The sequence below is a fragment of the Pongo abelii genome, chromosome X (genome assembly GCF_028885655.2).
Source record: "Pongo abelii isolate AG06213 chromosome X, NHGRI_mPonAbe1-v2.0_pri, whole genome shotgun sequence".
In the NCBI taxonomy this organism is placed as follows: Eukaryota; Metazoa; Chordata; class Mammalia; order Primates; family Hominidae; genus Pongo; species Pongo abelii.
In genome coordinates, this window is record NC_072008.2 from 114,047,835 (window position 1) to 114,067,327 (window position 19,493).

Consider the following 19,493-nt stretch of genomic DNA (forward strand, 5'->3'; position numbering starts at 1 on the left):
GAAGACAGACCCAAAAGGCTAGAGGTTATATCATTCCCTTTACATGAAGTTCTAGGACTGGCATAGAGGAGAAAAATCAGGATTGTGGTTGCCTTTGGGGTGAATTGGGGCAGAAATTGACAGGGAATGAGCAGGAGGGAACTTTCTGAGGTGATAGTAATTTTCTACACCTGAATAAAGGTTTGGATTACATACAAGTATGCATTTGTCAAAACTCAGCAAACATACACTTAAGATTTAAGTGTTTCATTGTATGTAAATTTTATATAAAAAGAAAGAACTGCAAACAAATATTGAAGTCTAATTAAAGACAGGCATGCTATAGGATTTAGGAGTAAGTGAACTCTTGTCTACTATTTACTTTGACATTCATTAAAAATAGGATGGATTAAACAGCGCATATTCACACTCATAAGTGGGAGCTGAACAATGAGAACGCATGGACACAGAGAGGGGAACAACACACACTGGGGCCTGTCGGGGGGTGGGGTAGGGGGAGGGAGAGCATCAGGAAAAATAGCTAATGCATGCTGGGATTAAAACCTAGATGACGGGTTGATGGGTGCAGCAAACCACCATGGCACACGTTTACCTATGTAACAAACCTACACATCCTGTGCATGTGCCCCAGAACTTAAAATAAAAATTAAAAAATAGGATGGATTGATGGACAGAGAGAGGGATGGATAGACAGATAGAAGGAGGATAAAGCAAGTACAGTTGGCCTTCTGTATCTGTGGGTTCCACATCTGTGGATTCAACCAACTATTGATTGAATTTTTTTTTTTTTATAAAAGGATGGTTGCATCTGTATGGAACACATGCAAATTCTTTTTTGTTACTGTTCCCTAAACAATACAGTATAACAACTTTTTACATAGTATTTACATTGTATTAGGTATTATAAGTGACTTAGAGATGATTAAAAGTGTAGGGGAAGATGTGTATAGGTTACAGGCAAATATGACACCATTTTATACGAGGGATTTGTGCATTCATGGATTTGGGTATCCATGAGAGGTCCTGAATCCAATCTCCCATGGATACCAAGGGATGATGTATAGTAAAATATTAATGGTATGCGTGTTCACTGCAAAATTCACTCTACTTTGCTCTATATTTGAAATTTTTCCTATTAGAATGTTATAAAAAAACAAAAACTTTTTTAAAAAAGCAAAAGAGTTATATTAATATCAGATAAAGTAGACTTCGAGACAAATAATATTACCAGAGATAAAGAAGGACATTTCAAAATGATAAAATAGGTCAATTTATCAAGAAGACAGAACAATCTTAGATGCCTATGCACATAATAGCAGAGCTTCAAATTACATGAAGCAAAAACTAACAAAACTTCAAGTAGAAACAGTCAAATCTGCAATTACAGTTGGACATCTTAACATCCCTCCTTCCATAATGAACAGAAACACTAGACAAAAATATCAGTCAGGACATAGAAGATCCAAACAATAGTATCCATTACCTTGACCTAATGGATATTTTTAAGATCATTATACCCAACAACAGCTGAATACATATTCTGTTCAAGTGCATATGGAATATTCACCAAGATAGACTGTATGCTGGACCATAAAATAAACCTTGACAAATTTAAAAGAACTGAAATAACACAGTGTTCACTCTAATTACAATAAAATCAAACTAGAAATCCATAATAGAAAGATAGCTGGAAAGTTACTAAATATTTGGACACGAAGCAACACACTTCTAAATATTCCATGGGTCAAAGAAAAAAATCATAAGGGAACAGAAAATTTTTGAATCAAATAACAACAATGTTAAACATAAGACAGTGAAATCACAAGAGAAAAATGGTCTGGTGAAATGCAAGGGTCCATTTCCAGTGGTGGAGCAGGAATAACTTGACATGGGCCTGGATAAGGGGCGGAGAGGGTAAGAGAGGTTGGAACTCAGACAGGAGGAAGAGAAAGGAGGGGTTCAAAGGGCCTCCAGAAATAAATGATAGTCTGAACATTGTTTTGAAAATAACTAGCCACCTGTGATCACCTTGCTGATCACAAATATCTTAGCCACCAAATGCCCTCTCCCCAAATTGAAGCAGTTTGTATATCATGCCTGTGTATGTGGACAAACATTGAGCCTTTGTGGGCAGGAAAACAAGTACCTAAGAGAAGCTATGCAGCAAGTACAGTGGATGTTGTTCTGTAAATTTAATGAATACACTATCTAAGCCAATTGTTTTGCCCTAGGGAATATGTATGGCCTTGGTCCTATGCATCTCTGTTTTTGTGTGTGCTTGCACACATCCCATTTTTTTGCCTACTTTTTCTCATGAAACTCCGTAACTCTCTATTTAGAAAGTCTCCTCCCACTGCCAGCTAAACATCATTGACACTTCTCACAAGCTACCTTCTGTCTCTTAGACATGAAGACTCACATGACATATCCTTAAGTGAATGGCATCTCTTCCTCTAAGTTGCTGTGGAATTCTTATGCCACATTCCTACTAGTTTTTCCCAACCTTGGGGGCAGGGGCTGTGTCTACATTGTCTCAGAGATTACTGAAAAAAGATAGAGGGAAGAAAGAAAGTGAATACAGGAAAGGGAAAGAAAGAAGAAGGAAAGAAGCGTTTTTTTCTTAAGCTCTTTCAAAAAAAAAGTGATGACAATGTGGAATCTCAAAGAAAAATAATGCTCTTATTAACATAACTCACAGCCTTACATGGACTCACCATTATCAAGAGTCCCTAAAAGGAATTTCTGTGTGGAATACCTTTTAAAGCAATGTGCTCTACTTCTTTTGATTTACTCACAGCACTCGACACACAGAAAACATTTAGTAAGTGCTTGCTGAAGGAAAGGCAAAATATTTTCCTAGGGGAAAGTACATCCCAGTGAATACATGTCTCTGGCCTAAAGTCTGAAAGCCTGCTTGTCATGCAACTTGACAGTGGACAGTTCATCCTCTCAGTGCTTTCTCATTTGGAAAATGTCAATACTGTGACCCATTCTACTTCAACTGTCTAGATTTTCCTTGAGGTCTACAAAGACTTTAGAACATCATAGAGAAGAACGAAAATGCACCATTAGTGATTTTTAGTCAACACTGAGAGCTCAACACATAAATAACAACTTACAGTGATTCCATCCAGTCCAGGCAGCCCAGGATCCCCCTGAGAAACAAAGGCAGGACACTGAAGAGTTTAATAAATTAAGCCTGCAATATTTCAGGTAACTAACCTAACATTCATAGGGACAAAAACACATCTCTGAAACTTGGGCCTCCTCTGTCAAAGTCTTGTGTTTTAAATAATGTATGAATTGGACATATTCGACTGTTTAGATTGTTTATTTTTTCTGTAAGAAAAATCTGGACTGTAGAAGATACATATTATAGCCTTGGCTGAACAGGATTTCACATTTTACTTGGATTAATTAATTTTCACCTTTGCTAGGAACTTATCAATTAGAAACTACTTCTGTGGACTGGTGATTTTCCTACTCCTTTTGGAGGAAAGCAAAGCTACCTTCCCGTGTGCCTTTATCCCCAAAGATTCTGTGCCCACATGTACACAATGCAAATCGGACATTTCAAGGGAAAATCAACAGAGCATACACTCTCTGATTATGTTTTAATTACTTTGTTGCATCTTTAGTTACTGCATGAATCAGTAATATAACCATCTTGTGAAAATTGTTGTGTTCCACTGGATCCAGGGTCTCTTTGATTTTTGGCAAAACCATTTAATCAATGTTTTCTAAGACAATGACCAATTTTTGACACCTGCTAGTCTTACTCCACTTGGCTTACAGTAAAAAATCAGCTCTCTGTAGCATGGAAAGAGCACTGCCTGAGTTTTAGCTCTTTAGTGAACTGGCTTTGAGCAAGTCACATAGCCTCAGTACACCTCAGTTTTTCTATCTGTAAAATGAGCAATACTAGTCTAACAATCATGAGGTCCCTTCCAACTCAAACATTCTATCTACTACTATGGCATCTATAGTTAGAAGCCTGTACCCTAAATCTTATCCGGCTCTCCAGCCACCCACCCCCATCACTGCCTTCCAAAGTGATTTCCAATGTTCCAGGCTCTATGCACTAATGGAAGACAGAAAAGTGCCATCAATTAGCTGAGTGAACTTGGTGCATCTTCTCCTCAGATGTTGGGCACATAAATTCTTATTCGCTACCAGGGAAATGATGGACTCCTGTCCCGCTCTGCAAGGGAATAGGGCCAATCATTTGGAGCCAGGGTTTTCTTAGGCCCCGCAGGATATCAGGCAACACAGTCACAAGAACACAGAAGGTTCTTGTCAATTCTGGAAAGAGATGAAAGTTTCCAGCCAGCTTCAGGGCTGATGGGCAATTTTTGCAGACATCCAGGGGCCCAGCTAGGGTGATGGGTTGGTGTGCAGTGACAGAGAAGGGCAGAACCAGGATCTTTGGCTAATGGCCATGTTGAGATGGGCAGAGACATACATGGCTTCAAACCAAGGAATACAGACAATAAGGATTCTAGAGTAGACAAAAGGTATCTGCCTCCAGGAAATGTCTTGGTTTGTGAAAGAAAATGATACCCATGCAAACTGTTTGTTTGCTGATCTGTCTCCTATTTTTGGTCTAGATCCTGCAGAGCAAATCTCTTTGACAGTATAGTTGCAAACATTTATGTCAATGTTTCCACCACAAAAAGCTCCAGATCCTTTTAAATCCAGCTTGGTCTGCTCCTTAAATAGAGACACAGATGCTAGTTCTGGAAATGTTTTCATTGGAGGTGGGGCCCAATGCTGGGGAACCCAGCTTATAGCCTACTCAGCTATCTGACTTACAGGCTCTTACCTTCATTCCTTTGAAACTACCTGGAGCAAGGACAGGGTCACCTTTTGATCCTTTCTGACCAGGAAGCCCCTGAATAAAATAGTTAAAAAAATTGAAGAAATACACACACTTATAGTCTTTTTAATTGCATTATCTGATCAGATAGAGGATGGGACAGCAAGAGCCTGAAACCATGTGGCTTTTTCTATGGCAAAATTGGCTGTACTAAGGGGCAAAACACATTCCTTGACCAGGTGCTCTGATTCAGAGCTGTATGCCCTCCCAATCCCCAAGCCAGAAGTCTGTAAAGGGAAAGGGTTTGAATGGGTCTGAAATGTGTTAAAGTCAGATACTTTACATCTATTCAGAGTACTGGTCTGAACAACCACAAATAACTCATGTAATGGAGAGTTCACTGCTTCACCCCTCACAGGTATAGGTCACTGACAGAACCTTTGTCTAGGACAGAGGTTAGTAAAATTTTATGAAAAGAACCAGATAGTAAATAATTTAGGCCTTTTGGGTCATATCTAAACTCTGTTTTATACTCTTCTTCTTTCTTTCTTTTTATTTTATTATTTAAAAAAAAAAAAAAAAACAGGCCACAAGCCAAAGGCCACGTGGTCCAGTTTGTAGACCTCTGGTCTAAAAGATATCTACAAAACTACCTTCATCCTGTACTTCTACCACACAACTTCAGATTCAAAGTCTGTCTAAGAGGCTGGTGTATCTCACTGCTAACATGAAAAATGGTTCAAAGTACACAATTCCAATCTTTCAACTAGATTTTTTGCTGTCTTAGTGGCAGATGCTGGCTAATATCTGCTAGAGTTTGTACACCTGGGGATAATCAACGTCCCTACACCTAAGGGGAAGTTAGGATTAGTATTTGGGGTAGGGCTAAGCTTTGTGGACTGAAGCATTTATTGAATGATTGATTCCTTCAGCACAGGGATTATTGGTATCATAAAACAACAACGTGATCCCAGGAGCAGAAACCGTTTTTTTTTTTTTTCACTTTTTTTCCTAACACTGCCTGTTTCACCTTATTCTTGTGGCCACTACTGTCTTGAAAGAAGCTTCAAAAAAGCCGACTGAATGATCTGTTTGGTATTTAGCAAAGGATACATCTCCACTTAGTAAAATACATGCCCAAGTTCCTATTTAGGCTTGAGGTTAAGTTTAGAGACAGGACTAGGTTTTTTTCCTTTGTCCTTTGTCAGTGGGTATTTATTAGCTCAACATTTATTTTCTCCCTCTAGGGGGTAGCATGTCCTTGCTTTGCTGGATTTTCATGGAAATGTTTTGTTCTATACCTGGTTGCCATGGCAATCTTTGGAGAACTTTGCACCCACTTATCTCATCCTATGTTAGCAATACATCTTTCCTTACCTCCCCACCCCCTGGCATATTGATTTGGTCCTTAGGTGTCAAAGTCCCATATGCCAATCTGGGGCTTGTGCTTTGTCCATCTATCTCATTTTCTCACACATATACCCACACCCCAACCTGGTCACTGAAGGTGGTGGTGCTGCTCTTCCAATGAAGTGTCAATTAATTCATGTAGCTATAAAACATGTCTAATGAATGGAGTGATTTCTAGTTGAATATCTCAGATCAGTGCCCTCATGAGTTTAGATTATTTCAAGGGAGGTTGAAAATGGGTCTGAAATGTGTTATTTTTCTCTTTCCAGCCACTTGTAAAATCAGCCTGGAAGGGCATTGTATTTACTAGAGATCCCTTAGATCAAAATATCTGAGCCCTATCTGGATGAATGGAATTAAATAAAAGTGGTGACACTGGAATCCAATAAATACCTTATCAATACCATAACCAAGGGTTATGATGTGGGAGTGTAGCCACAAACTCTGTTACCATAGAGTAGGGTTTCTCAACCTCAGCATTATTGACACTTTGAGCCAAATGATTCCTAGGTGTCGGGGAGGGGGCTGTCTTATGCCAGTAGCACACCACCAATTGTGAGACCTCAAAATATCAATAGCAATTGCCAAATGTCCCCTGAGTGGCAAAAATCACCTCTGGTTAAAAACCACTGGTATAGACCAAGCTTGCAAGCCCTTTGGATTTTGGTTAGTGCTTCCATGATCCCATATTATTCTTCCAAACATTCCTCAACATTGTCTGATGTGGGACCATGTCAAATAGCCCAAGTGTGTATTTTGCCATGAAATTTACTACAGCCTTTTAACAATCTTGCCAACTTCACAAGCTGCATTAAAAAAAGGTAACCCTAAGCAGTGTAGCAAGTGCACACCCCACTGCAACTGGTATTCTTCTTTAGACTTTTACTGTTGTGGTGCTGCCAGTATTGACTCCTACATTGGACAAGGGTCTGTAGTGGCTGCCCCACAAAATCTTAATGAGGTTTCCAGAGAGGCAGAAAAAGGGCACACGTAGAGACAAGCAAAGCCATTTGAAATAAAATGCAAATATCTGGCAGCATACGGGTGGTCCGAGAAGCCCAGGATAGCCATCAGGGCCTGGAAATCCAACAGCTCCTTGAGTTCCATTACAGCCATCCAGACCAGGTGGGCCTCTGGGGCCTGGCTGTCCAGGATGGCCCTGTTCAAAGAGAGAAGGGATCAAGTTAGCCACAGGACTGTCAGCTATTGTAAATGGCTCCACAGCGAGAAAAGCCAAGCATGCTATTAAACTCTGACTCCTTGTTCACTCCCTTAGCCCCATCACGTATGTTTGCATGTCTTTCCTTTATACTCAAGCACATGTGTCTAATCATAGTTCAATGTTGCCTCTCCCAAAAGGATGAATGCTTTAATAGGGACCAAGCTGAAACCAAAGGGATCAAGCATGAACAGATGGGATACACAAGGTCTTGCAACTTTACCTTCCTTGTATACAACGATGTACTAAAATTGGGCTTAGCTGTCTGGCAGCTGAAGTGATACCAGCAGGGAATCATGCCAGGCCTTGGGATTCCTCAGGCCAGACAGAACCTGAGCAGCCTGGCATGACATTCAGTATTGGAAACTCTGCATGGGAAATGATGCTGGATTTTGGTTAACAGAGCAGAAGCAGTTCCCACAGCACCCCCTCTCCTGAAAGTTGCTTGGTCCAAAATAAGCAAGTCCTGCAAGAATCACATTTTCAATCTCATTTTATCATGCTCACACATCAGGCTATTGCTTCAGTTAGAAAACTGTATGTTTTCCTCTTCTCTGTACTAACTACTGAGGCAGTTGTTTTGCTGGGGAATTAGTAATCATTCTCATACAATTCATCTGAATTCAATAATTTTCCAGAGTTGGGATTCCTTGGTACATAGAGTCTACCCTTTTGTAGATAATATATCCTTTTTAATTCATCAAAAGCCAATTGTGTGTTGGGCATGGAGCAAAGAGATGACCAGAAAGACCAGAAATATAGACAGGTCAATAAAAGGTAGATTTCCCCCCTGCCGACGCAAACACACTTTAAAAGCCAAGTATATATATTTAATGATTTGAGAGAAACATGCTATATGTTCAAAAATGAACTTTTCAAATTATTGAGGAAACAACCTTTTATCAAATTCTTATAGAGAAAATATTCTATACAATTCTGTTTCATTTTCGTTGTTATTATAGTTGTAAGAGCTAGACACACTGTTAATACAAAAGTGTGAGTCTAGACTACTGGACTCATGGAATGCTAAGTCCAGAGGAATAGTCAATAAACTTGTCTTTGCAACAAAGTTGCTGCAATCTGTGCCTCTGCAGACTCAGGTGATGATTTTTAGTTGCATTGGGGAAGCTGATGCAGCTCACTAAAGTTTGCAACTTTTTATTGTTAACTGGGATGGTTACTCTTGTTTGCCCTGAAGATCTACACTCTATCTCCCTCGATCTGTGTCCTAGGAGCCTGGCCTCTATGGACTGTACCACCTAGGCTCCCCTTCCCTCTGTCTTCCAGTTGTATTTGGCCACTGGGAGACACAGACTGGAGAGATCCAAGCAGGAAGAGAAAGACACAGGTTATTTATTTCTCCCATGCCCTCCCTCCCTGGCTATATTCCAAGGAAATGGACAAATTTTTCCATAGTCTTAGTTCCTGTTCGGCAACAGCTTTTTCATGGTTCCAGATCTCAGAGGATTCCAGTAATTACCATTCCATTTTTTCCCCTTTCGGGTCTAGGGGTAGCTTTGAGTTAGTCGTTCCACCATCCATTGTTGTTTCCCTTAATCTTTCCCACATCTGTTAAATATAGCCTTCACTCAACTCTATTCACCTGAAGTTAAACCCGTCAGGTGAAATGTCTGTTTCCTGCTGGGATCCTGATCACCACTATTATAAAATGTCCCAGCCAAACTTGCTAGGGGTGATCGCTCAGCTAGGTTACAGGGATAAATTGATGCAAAACAACAGGCTGGCTCAGTGCCAGGAGTCTTCCTTACTCCTGAGCCCTTGTTTCTGTTTGACACCAAAACCTTTGTCTGGATTCTTAACCTTTGGTATCCACATCTTTTACTTAGGCCTTATCCTTTTCTAGTTTTCTTGACTGAACTCCTGATATTTCCTACCTGTAGGATTTCAGGGATACCTGTGTACACTTTCCTACCTTAGCTGAATTCTCTGGAAATAAATCTCTGACCTCTGACTCAGATCTATCCGCCCCTTTTCATCCAGCTGATACCAAGGAATGGGTAGACAAGGCATGTTTTGAGCCAGTTAGACTTGTGCTCCAATCCCACTGTTTCCCTTCCCCAGCTTGAGCCTCAGTTCCCTCATCTGTCAAATGGTGATGATAATACCTACCTTACAGAGTCATTATCAGCATTAAAAGCAAATAATGCCTGTTCCACTGGGTTATGGTTAAAATAAGTGAGACTAGGTTTACTAAGTAGGAGCTCAATAAATGGTCTTCTCTCAGTCAAGTCAGCAAGGTTAAACCACAGGACTGAGCTCTCCTCTCAGTTCTCAGAACCACAGAATTTCTGGCACATTGCCCTTCATTCTTATAGCTAATGATTTTACATATGTGTGTGCCAACCCTCCAAGGGCGTATAGCTCTTTGAGGGGGGAAATCATAGTTCTATATTGCCTCAAGGGACTGAGCACATGGAATAGGAGGATCTGTTGTATTCCAGAAAAGCTAAAGCAATGTTCCTCAGAACCCAGTTTCAAAGGAAAAGTTTCCATTTGGTGAGTGGTATGTGTTCACTTTGAGGATATAAATCTCATGTGCTCATTTACAAGTCTCCAGGCAGGGAACTAGAGATTCGGGATTGACTCCATGGGGAAAGCTAAACATAAATTGCAAAGTGAAAATCTCTGCTCCCAACTGCTTTGAACTGAAAACATTTGATAAACACACATTTCTTGTGGATGCCAACAGGCCCAACTCACAGCTGGGATATCATTAAAAGCCACAGCCCTACTGTCCCTAGTCTATGTTGTTCTAATGTTGACTATCTTAGGAATGCTTATTTGCTCACTCTCTTGATTAGTTGCTGTGCCTTTTAGTGCAAAGACTTAGGTTATCATGAAGTGACGACTAACCCACTCATGTTGAAATTGTCTACATGACAGCAAAAATGGAGTTTTGAGACCAAAACTAGTGACACATATGTTAACAATCAGCTAATATTAAGAGGGGAAGCAGATCTGTGCAGTGATCCAGTTAATAAGATGTGTTGGGAAAGCTGTTGGTTTCAGCCAAATTGCTTAATATGTGTTACTGAAAGTTGAACAAAATAATCAGTCTGACTAGGCCTATGGTGTCTGTGTTTTTCTGTCTGAGGGAGCCCTGACAGTCTAAGAACTATTGCTAGGCACTAGAGGTTGGAGTCAGCCTCCCCCGCAATACCTTTAGAGTGTTTACTCTATGCAGAGTTCAGTCATGGGCCTCTCGGGCTTCTGAGAGGAACAGAAGATATAATCTCTGCTTTCTAGGAGCTGGATGAGACTATCACAAAAAAACTACCTATCACTAAGTCCCATAGGGCTGTAGGTAGTGAGGTGCTGGAGTATTTGAGACAGGTACCAATGACTCCTGGGAGATTAGAGATGGAAGGAAGAGGTAAGCACTGAACAGAAGATGTTCAACAAATACTTCTTGAGAGGCTGCAAGAGAGAGAAACAACAAGAAAGTGGGATTTTATGGAGTAATGAGGTTTGGAGCCTGCAGCTAGGGCAATCAGCAGTCAAAAGAAAACACATACAATTTTTGGTCAAGGAAAGGAAATATCAGGAGTTCAGGCAAGAAAACTAGAAAAGGATAAGGCCTAAGTAAAAGATGTGGATACCCCACAAGGGAGTGGGGACTTCTACTGGGAGCAGTAAGCTCATTAAGAGGGGTCTGAACAGCTGCAACTCATTCTGCCAAGCAATGAAGCCTCGAAGAGAAGTGATCAATTCCTGCAAGCTCTAGGGCTCTCTTGGCCACAGGTTGGAGGCAAGAGTATCCAGCTGGACTCTGGGGCCGTTTCCAGCTCAGAATTGGAAACAGCCTTAGCCTCACAGGATTCACTTCCTTCCAGCTTCCATTAAAACAAGACTGCAGGAGGAAGGGCATACTAAGATGGTAAGCTCCAAGTCCTCCACTCATCTCTGGCAAAGCCAGGTCCACAGGATGAATGGAAGAGGCTGTCTCCAGTTTGCTAGTTTCCCTTACCCAGTGGCTCCCAGAAGATACACAGTCTGGGTGGAGACTCTGGTTAAAGGGGCCATAAGAACACAGCCATAAGAAAATGTCAGGAGACATCATAAAAGGATGGCCAGCCCCGTCCGCTTATTTTCCCACTGGTCTATTTCTGGGCATTTTTGCAGGCTCTGCAGTTGAATAAAATGCTGAAGTCTGATGGCCGATTTGTTGATACATGCAACAGATATGAGGTAAGTGAGCCTTCAATTCTTCAAATTCATAAATTTCTACTAGATCAGAGGAGACAATGAATCAGATGATATTATCTTTCAGGGCAGAGCCACATGATTCCTCTGTATACCCAAGGTTGAGTGCTAACATATAGCAGGGGCACATTAAATATCTATAGATTGGCAAAAAGAGATTTGAACCCCTTTTCCTGATACTAGATTATTATTGAGTATAACACAAAAGCTGTTAATTATAGGGCCTCCAAAAACCATGCTTTGATAAGGTTCAGAACAACCTCTGAGAGGCTGTTGGAAGGATAAAAGCAGGCTCTAGGACCTCCCACAAATGGAGGAGCTGCACTTTTTTTTTTCTGTTCTATATGCTGAGATTCTGTTCTTCTATTAAACAAGATTGAAAACTGCTGCTGTAGACAAACATAGCCCAGACTATGGCTTAAATATATAGAGACGTGTCAAAGGGAAAAACTAAAAAAAGATAGCCAATAAGTTCTAAATATTGTATTTTAAAGGCTGGTGCAATGCTACCATGGAATCACCAGTGGTGGGGTAGGCACAGATACAGGATGAAAATAGAGAAACTAAGGGATTAGGCTGGGTGGATGGAAAAAAGAAATGTCTGCAAGTTCCAAACCTTCCACTTCTCTTGGGCGGAGCAGAGGTCCACAGGATAAATTTTGCAAGAGGCTGCCTCCAAGTGATCTTTGGAGTAGTCACTTTGTAAAAACTTTAAAGGAAAATTCACTCTGAAATGAGGTATGGCTGAAGAGAACAAATTATGAAATGGAATGTATCAAGATATCATGAAGGATTTTACCCTCTAATTTCATGTACCATCTTAATTTCCCTATATGAGGATATATATCCTCTAATGTGGCTCTGTCTTTACACCTTAGAACCAGTTCCTCCTCTCCAATCAAAGCTCCACTCAACCCACAAGACTTAACTCATGTTGGCTAAGATATTGATGTTATGGCTACACAGGTCCCTCCGCTCTCCAATCCGACATAGGGCTGCTTGTGCCTGAATCCAAGGGCAATTGTGTGTGACCACTGCCCTTTAAACCTCACCACACATATCTCAACACTTGTTCCTGAGCATGCTTGCATGAGACAGGATGTTGCTGAGGTCAAAGTGTCCGAAATATGAGGCAGAACCTAAAGGAGGATATGAAAAATTCATCTGTGGACACACTCACCGGAATCCCATTGATGCCAAGAAAGCCAGGAACTCCCATGGGACCCTAAAAAAAGGAGTAGGGAGAGGAATGTAAGACACAATCCAACTGATGTTTGTTAGACTCAATAGGTTTGTTTATGAGAGTCAATGGCCTACATTTTTAAGAAGTGTTTCATACCTCCCTCCCCATATTGTATTCCCTTGATTCCTATTGCAGTTCCAAGTGACCATTTACCTCTACCTAAGGCCTTAGACAGGTCTTTGTTCCGAAACCAGCTCTTTTTTTTTAAGGGAGTATAGTCGAGGTTTTAAAATTAAGGCTTACTATTACCTGCTGCCATCTGGGGAAAACTGGAGAACCTCGAATGACCTAATCACAAGTTTCCCTCTCCATTATGCTTCTACAGATAAGGTCCCCTAGCCGAACAACTCTCCTTATCAAATGGACCAGGTGCAACTCCTGCTTATCCTAGAATAGCAGTTTAAATTTCTTGCTGGCCTACTGGACTATTCAAACAAGCCAATTGCATCCACCTTCAGGAACCAGGGGCACCCTGCCCTACTGATACTACAAAGTCTGCTTTGCACAGCCTTTTCTTCTAAACTCTGTTCCCAAGTGCTATCCCTATGTGGCCCTATGTGGTGTGTGGTATCTTCCTCCCCTGAGCTGTGAGTATACGTGACTAATAAATTGCTGTCAACTTCATCTGCCCAGTGTCAGGTGTCATATCTTTAGTCATCCCCATGATCCTAGTGAGGGAATCGTTCCCTCACCAACAGGGCAAATAGAAGGTGATTAAAGTAGGCAGGGAACATAAACTGAGCTGCTGAACAGTCAGCCTGCCACCATGACATTATCACTCTCGTTTCTTGCAGCTCTTTCCTTATATTTGTGGCCTAGGTTGTTTCTAAGCACTCTGACCCCTTTCTTCCCTGTATCCTTGCTTGGATTCCTGATCTCTGCTGCCCAGGTGATTGGACTTCCGGTCCATGCACAGTTCAAACCCACCTGACTTCTTACCACAGTGAGCCCACTTGTTTAGCAAGCAGCTAATACATTTACTTTATGGTGTGCTTGCTATGGGAGTCCTTCCAGAAGTGGGCTGATCCATTGGCAGGCCATCACCCATCCCATCTCTTATTAAAATATGCAGCCTGGGTGGGGCACGGTGGCCCATGCCTATAATCCCAGCAGTTAGGGAGGCTGAGGCTGGTGGATCACAAAGTCAGGAGTTTGAGACCAGCCTGGCCAACATGGTGAAACTACATCTCTACTAAAAATACAAAAATTAGCTGGTGGCAGGCACCTGTAATCCCAGCTACTTGGAAGGTGGAGGCAGGAGAAATCGTTTGAACCCAAGAAGCAGAGGTTGCAGTGAGCCGAGATCATGCCATTGTACTCTAGCCTGGGCAACAGGGCGAGACTCTGTCTCAAAAAAAAAAAAAATGCAGAAATGCAGCCTGGCACCAAACTACTCAGGAATGACATCATAAATGAGCAGAACTGGGATGGAGAACTTCTGATCTTTACATTTGTGGCCCATGCATCAAAGAGAAATCAAGCTTTCCTGGTCTTACCTTATCTCCTTTTGGTCCATAAGGTCCGAGAAGGCCTGGGGAACCCCTTTCTCCTTTCAATCCTGATAAACCAGTAGAGCCAGTGAATCCTTGAGGACCTGTTGGGCCTTGAATTCCAATTGGTCCAGGTCGCCCCTAAGGTGGTCAGAAGGAGTGCAATTAGTCAATAGAGGACTTAGCATTAATACTTCTCATTTTCCCACGCACAAAGAGCACTGTCATCACTTCACTGAATAATTTTGGCTGAGAGATCTGTGAGGCACGCCAAAGTTCCAGACACGGATCATAAAAGGCTATTTTAGGGGCTGCTAAGCTTATTTGGATAGAACACATTTTATAAGCACACAATTTAGTATAAGAACACAATTTAGTAAGATTCATGTGCACCAAGATCCTTCAACTTTGTACTTCTTAGGAAATTAGTTATTCAGGATGGATAATATTGTCCTCTTCCTAGTTAATGCCAGGCTATCCATCAGATTGTCAACATAGTGAAAGAACAGAGCGCTGGAGAGCATCATGACATTTTATAACTCACATCCAAATGGCCAACTATGTGCTTGCAGTGAAATCCAGAAATGGCTGTGCCTAAAGAACATTGCCCCAGGGGGTCAGAGTGGGCCCAGAAACCTACAAGCTGACAAACCTGCAAGAGCTCATCTTTGTTGGCAGATCCCAGGACTCCATCACTGCACCTAGTAGCAGACATTCACAGGGAAAACACACATACACACGCACATATACACACATGAATTGCTTATTTGTTCTTTCTTCCTATCCCTCTCTCCTCTCCTCTCCAATCTGTAAAGTGTTGAATGTGTAAAATACAAGAAGTCTAAGAATATCTATTAAGTATCAATTATGATAGCAAGAGGGAACAGCCTGAGGATTTTAAATGCCCTGCTTATAAAATGTCTGTAACAATTAAGTCTGAGAGTTCAGGCTGACATTTTAAAGTGGACTCAGACTGAGCATTAACCCCAGTGGGTGCAACACAGGCAGGCTGGTCTATCATTTAGAACAAATCCCAGTAGGGACTGAATTTTCTTGGCAGAAAAATGAAAACCATTAGTAATATGCATTACCTCTCAGAGAACACAACACCGTATCAGGTAGAAAGTCCATTTTCATAAATGCTTCCCATCTCCACCTCTTGGCCCCTTTACTGACTGTCCATCATTTCCTACAAATCTGTGAAAAACTTTGAAAAGAAGCCCATTAAGCATGCCCTTTACTGTTCACTTTCAAGGCTTACTTTTTAAAAGGCTGAAAATGGGACAGATGCCTTATGCTGTGGCTACAGTTAAGTACTGGAGATGCAAGTGGCCACCAGCTGTGATGATCCTTTGGAGTATAATTTTGAGTGTCAATCAGGCCCACGAAGACCTACGACCCTTGCAAGGAAGTAAAAGATGCTCTGTCCAAGGAAATGCAGTGCTCTTGGGCACCACCTACCACTCAACCTTTTCCGATACCCAACATGTGGCCTACAAAAAATGATAGGTTGCAAACTGTTTAACAGGCTTCATTCTGGGAATGATGGGGGTGGAGTAAACTTTCACTTTTTAGGCTCCTACCTCACATTGCTGGAACTTTGTTTACAGTGGTTCTGTTATTTATTATTATTGGGATTTTCACAAAATCAATAAATATGTGTGTATATATGTACGTGTGTATAATGCATATTAATAATATAAAAAGAAAAAGAGCAGTACTTAAAAAATAGTGCTGGGGTGCTGTTGACAGTGAGTAGGAGGTCGAAAGTGTGGGCCTACATCAATGATAGACTGCATAAAGAAAATGTGGCACATATACACCATGGAATACTATGCAGCTATAAGAAAAATGAGTTCACATCCTTTGCAGGGACATGGATGAAGCTGGAAACCATTATTCTCAGAAAACTAACACAGGAACAGAAAACCAAACACTGCATGCTCTCACTCATACGTGGGAGTTGAACAATGACAGCATATGGGCACAGGGATGGGAACATCACCCATGGGAGCCTGTTGAGGGGTGGGGGGCAAGGGGAGGGATAGCACTGGGAGAAATATCTAATGTAAATGATGGGTTGATAGGTGCAGCAAACCACCATGGCACATGTATACCTGTGTAACAAACCTGCACGTTCTGCACATATATCCTAGAACTTGAAGTATAATTTTGTTAAAAAAAGAAAGAAAATGTGGGCCTAGGTTTCAAGACTAATGCATACAAAATCGCAGCAAACGGTACAAATTTGGAACAGAACCTAAGTGCTGTGGGAACACGAAAAAAGAGTTGGCAGTGGAGGGTTTGTGGAATGCTTACATTTTGCCCATGGCTAGGGGAAGTCATGGGCCGCATTGGAAAGGTTGATTGGAAAGGTTCTAGCTGAAGCAGGCCTGGAAAGCACCTCAGAAAAGTCGAAGACTTGATGTGGAAGGACACAGGGAACCCTCAGAGGTTTGGGAACAGGGGGAGAGTTGGGAGAAGAGCGGTCTTTCAGGGCTGAAAGTCATCAAGAAGCATTCAGGAGAACATGTGTGTATGTCAGAATGAGGCCAGGGCTGCCTGCCTGAGGCTGGGACAAGGGAGGCAGATAAGAAGCAGCTGTTGAGGAGGAGGGAACTGCTTGATGGGAGAACGGAGGGCAGGATGGGCTTGCAGAGGCCGTGTTATTACTAGCAGAGAGGATCCAGTCAGGGCACTGAATGCTTGACCCAAATCCAAGCCCTGACAAAAGTTTTCCCACATCAAGGGAAGGAAGGGGAAGAGCACAGTAAATCACTGAACAGCTACTGAGAGAGCAGGTTGTGATGTGGCCCAGTCCCATCCTGCTCACACCATTAGAGAGAAGAGTCCCAGCAGCACCCAGCATAGGCACAGGGACTGGCACCCTCTACCTCTGGTCTCTTACCTTTGCAAGCACATGCTTATCAGCAAGGGTAAGCAAGGAGACTTAGGAGGTAGGCAACTCGAGGGCTGGGCCTAACTAGAACTCCGATTCCATGCAGAAAAGACAGGGTCCCACAGCCTGCTTCCTTTCTCCTTGCTTGGTGGGCATGCAGAATTTCTTGACCCCTGTGTTCCAACCAGAGAGCTGAAAGGAACTCTCCTAAAGAACTCACATATATTTTTAAAATTCTAATTCTTTTTCCAAATGGGAGTTTGAAAAGGCACCCCCTAGAGGAACGTGCACTTCTGGACTGGCCCCAGGTTCCAGCTTGGGTTGGTGGGTATGCCAGCACCTCAGTTTGAAACCTCTCACATTAAATCAAGGGCCAGAAGCAGGGCCTGTGGGAAGTTTCTAGGTTTCTGCTCATCCAGAACTGTCCCCTCAGCATGGTGTGAGGCCCTTATGGAGCCTGCAGTCATAGGATATGAGACAAAAAGCCTTCCCATCCATGGATGTCCTTTCATACACTGGCACAGAACACCGGGAACAAATGAAGGTGACTGAGAAAAAAAAGAGGGAGACCCATTTCTTCTGCGGGTTGTTTTGTCATCCAGATACGCTTACTTTGTGCATATAGCTGTATGATCTTTTTTCCTCATCTCTAATGCACAGGATTTCTGCCTCATTACCCATACAGCTAAAGCTTAATATTAACTAAATCAGTGGTGAATTCCTTTCCTTTCCCACACGACACTATCAGCGACATTTTTCATAATGGCCAGCAGGGGTCAGTGTGAGAACATAGAGACTACAGATAAGCAGGTGGGTGGGTGGGCCTCTCCCTCTACAGAGAAAAAGAAATCAAACCAGAAGTCACAGAATGTTCAAGCAGGAAAGGCCCTTAGAGACCATTCAATTCAGGCTTTATTTTATACATGGGGTGGGGGGCGGGGGGAAGGCGGAAGGCCGAGAGAAGAGGAAGGACTTGTTTAGGTCACATAGCTAGTAGGAACTGCATGGAACTAAACAGACCACCTGCTGCCAGTATGTGGCTGTTTCCCTGTTTGCCAGTGGCAGATGTCTTAGGGGGTCCTTGAGGCTGCCCCTCCGCTACCCTGAGCCCGCCCCTGGGACTGTCCCCATCAGTAGGCTGCAGCAGCCAGATGCTCACACATTATTTCTTTCTTCCTAACCCTGATCATTTCACAGAACCAATCTGAAACACCATCACTGTTTGGACAGCTAGCAGAATTTCAATGGGCTTGGACTAATGCCCTGCCCTGATACATGTCATTTATTTTGGCAAATAGACCCAGACAGGGCAGAAGGAACTCCTCCAAGTCTTTCCAATGAGCTGTCCTGCTTCCATCTGCTCAGGATTTTAAATATGCACATCAGGGTCTAATTCTCAAGGGAATGAGTTGGGACTTGTGCTTAAGGCCAGGAACCGCAGGTCTGCAGCCACAGCCCAGGCTGGCTGCCTCCTGCCAACCACAGTGAGTTGGGATCAGTGTGCAGTTTAAGGTGGCCTCTGATCAGACCCAGATAACTAGGGTAAAAGACCTAGAAACGGGGCTGCCTATAAAGTAGTAGACATATGTAGAAATATCATCGAAGAATCTTAAAAGCATATGCCTCACACTAGACAGGATGGTGAAACTGGTGGAGGGGGCTGACTTTTCATAATTTAGTCCCTTTCTGCCTTTTTATACCTCTGTTAAGGTTCCAGTGTTCTTCTCCCATAAAATTAACATTTGTTCCTGAGGAAGAATCTGAAACTCATTCCCACTGAGGCGTTAATGACTGACAACTTAGAGCTTTGCTTTTCCCAGGGGGATTTGTAAAGCAAAGCATTAAGCTAGGGGATGCAAATGGTATTTATGAAGCAGGGAAGGGAGAAGGGTGTGCACAGGCCTTCTAGGATCCAGTTGTGTTGTAGAAGGTGGTGCAGTGCTGTTAGGTACACTTTAAGTGAAGTCTCCTTAGTGCCAATTAAGTTATGTGACCTTGGGCAAGGGATATAACCATTTTGAGTATCAACGGCTGAAGTGTAATAATAGCTCTTATGTTGGATTATTGTCAGCATTCAAATGAGTTAATACATATAAAACACCTGGCAGATAGAATGAAAGCATCAGTTCCCTTGTTCCTTTAGGCATCATTTATGGCAAAATGGAGAGTTTAGGATTGGGCATTTAATGCTC

At 42.2% G+C, this 19,493-nt stretch overlaps 1 protein-coding gene across 6 annotated transcripts in view; it reads right to left on the reverse strand.

Moving 5' to 3' along the window:
• COL4A6 (collagen type IV alpha 6 chain) overlaps window positions 1-19,493 on the reverse strand; it is a 283,087-nt gene that overhangs the window by 50,322 nt on the left and 213,272 nt on the right. For all 6 annotated transcript variants that reach the window (XM_054544948.2, XM_054544947.2, XM_054544946.2 and 3 more), the window contains exons 4-8: window positions 14,409-14,543; window positions 12,850-12,894; window positions 7,269-7,385; window positions 4,823-4,891; window positions 3,120-3,155 (exon numbers count right to left, since the gene is read on the reverse strand). In XM_054544948.2, coding sequence (XP_054400923.1) covers window positions 3,120-3,155; window positions 4,823-4,891; window positions 7,269-7,385; window positions 12,850-12,894; window positions 14,409-14,543 — 402 coding nt within the window. The remainder of the gene's footprint in view (window positions 1-3,119; window positions 3,156-4,822; window positions 4,892-7,268; window positions 7,386-12,849; window positions 12,895-14,408; window positions 14,544-19,493) is intronic.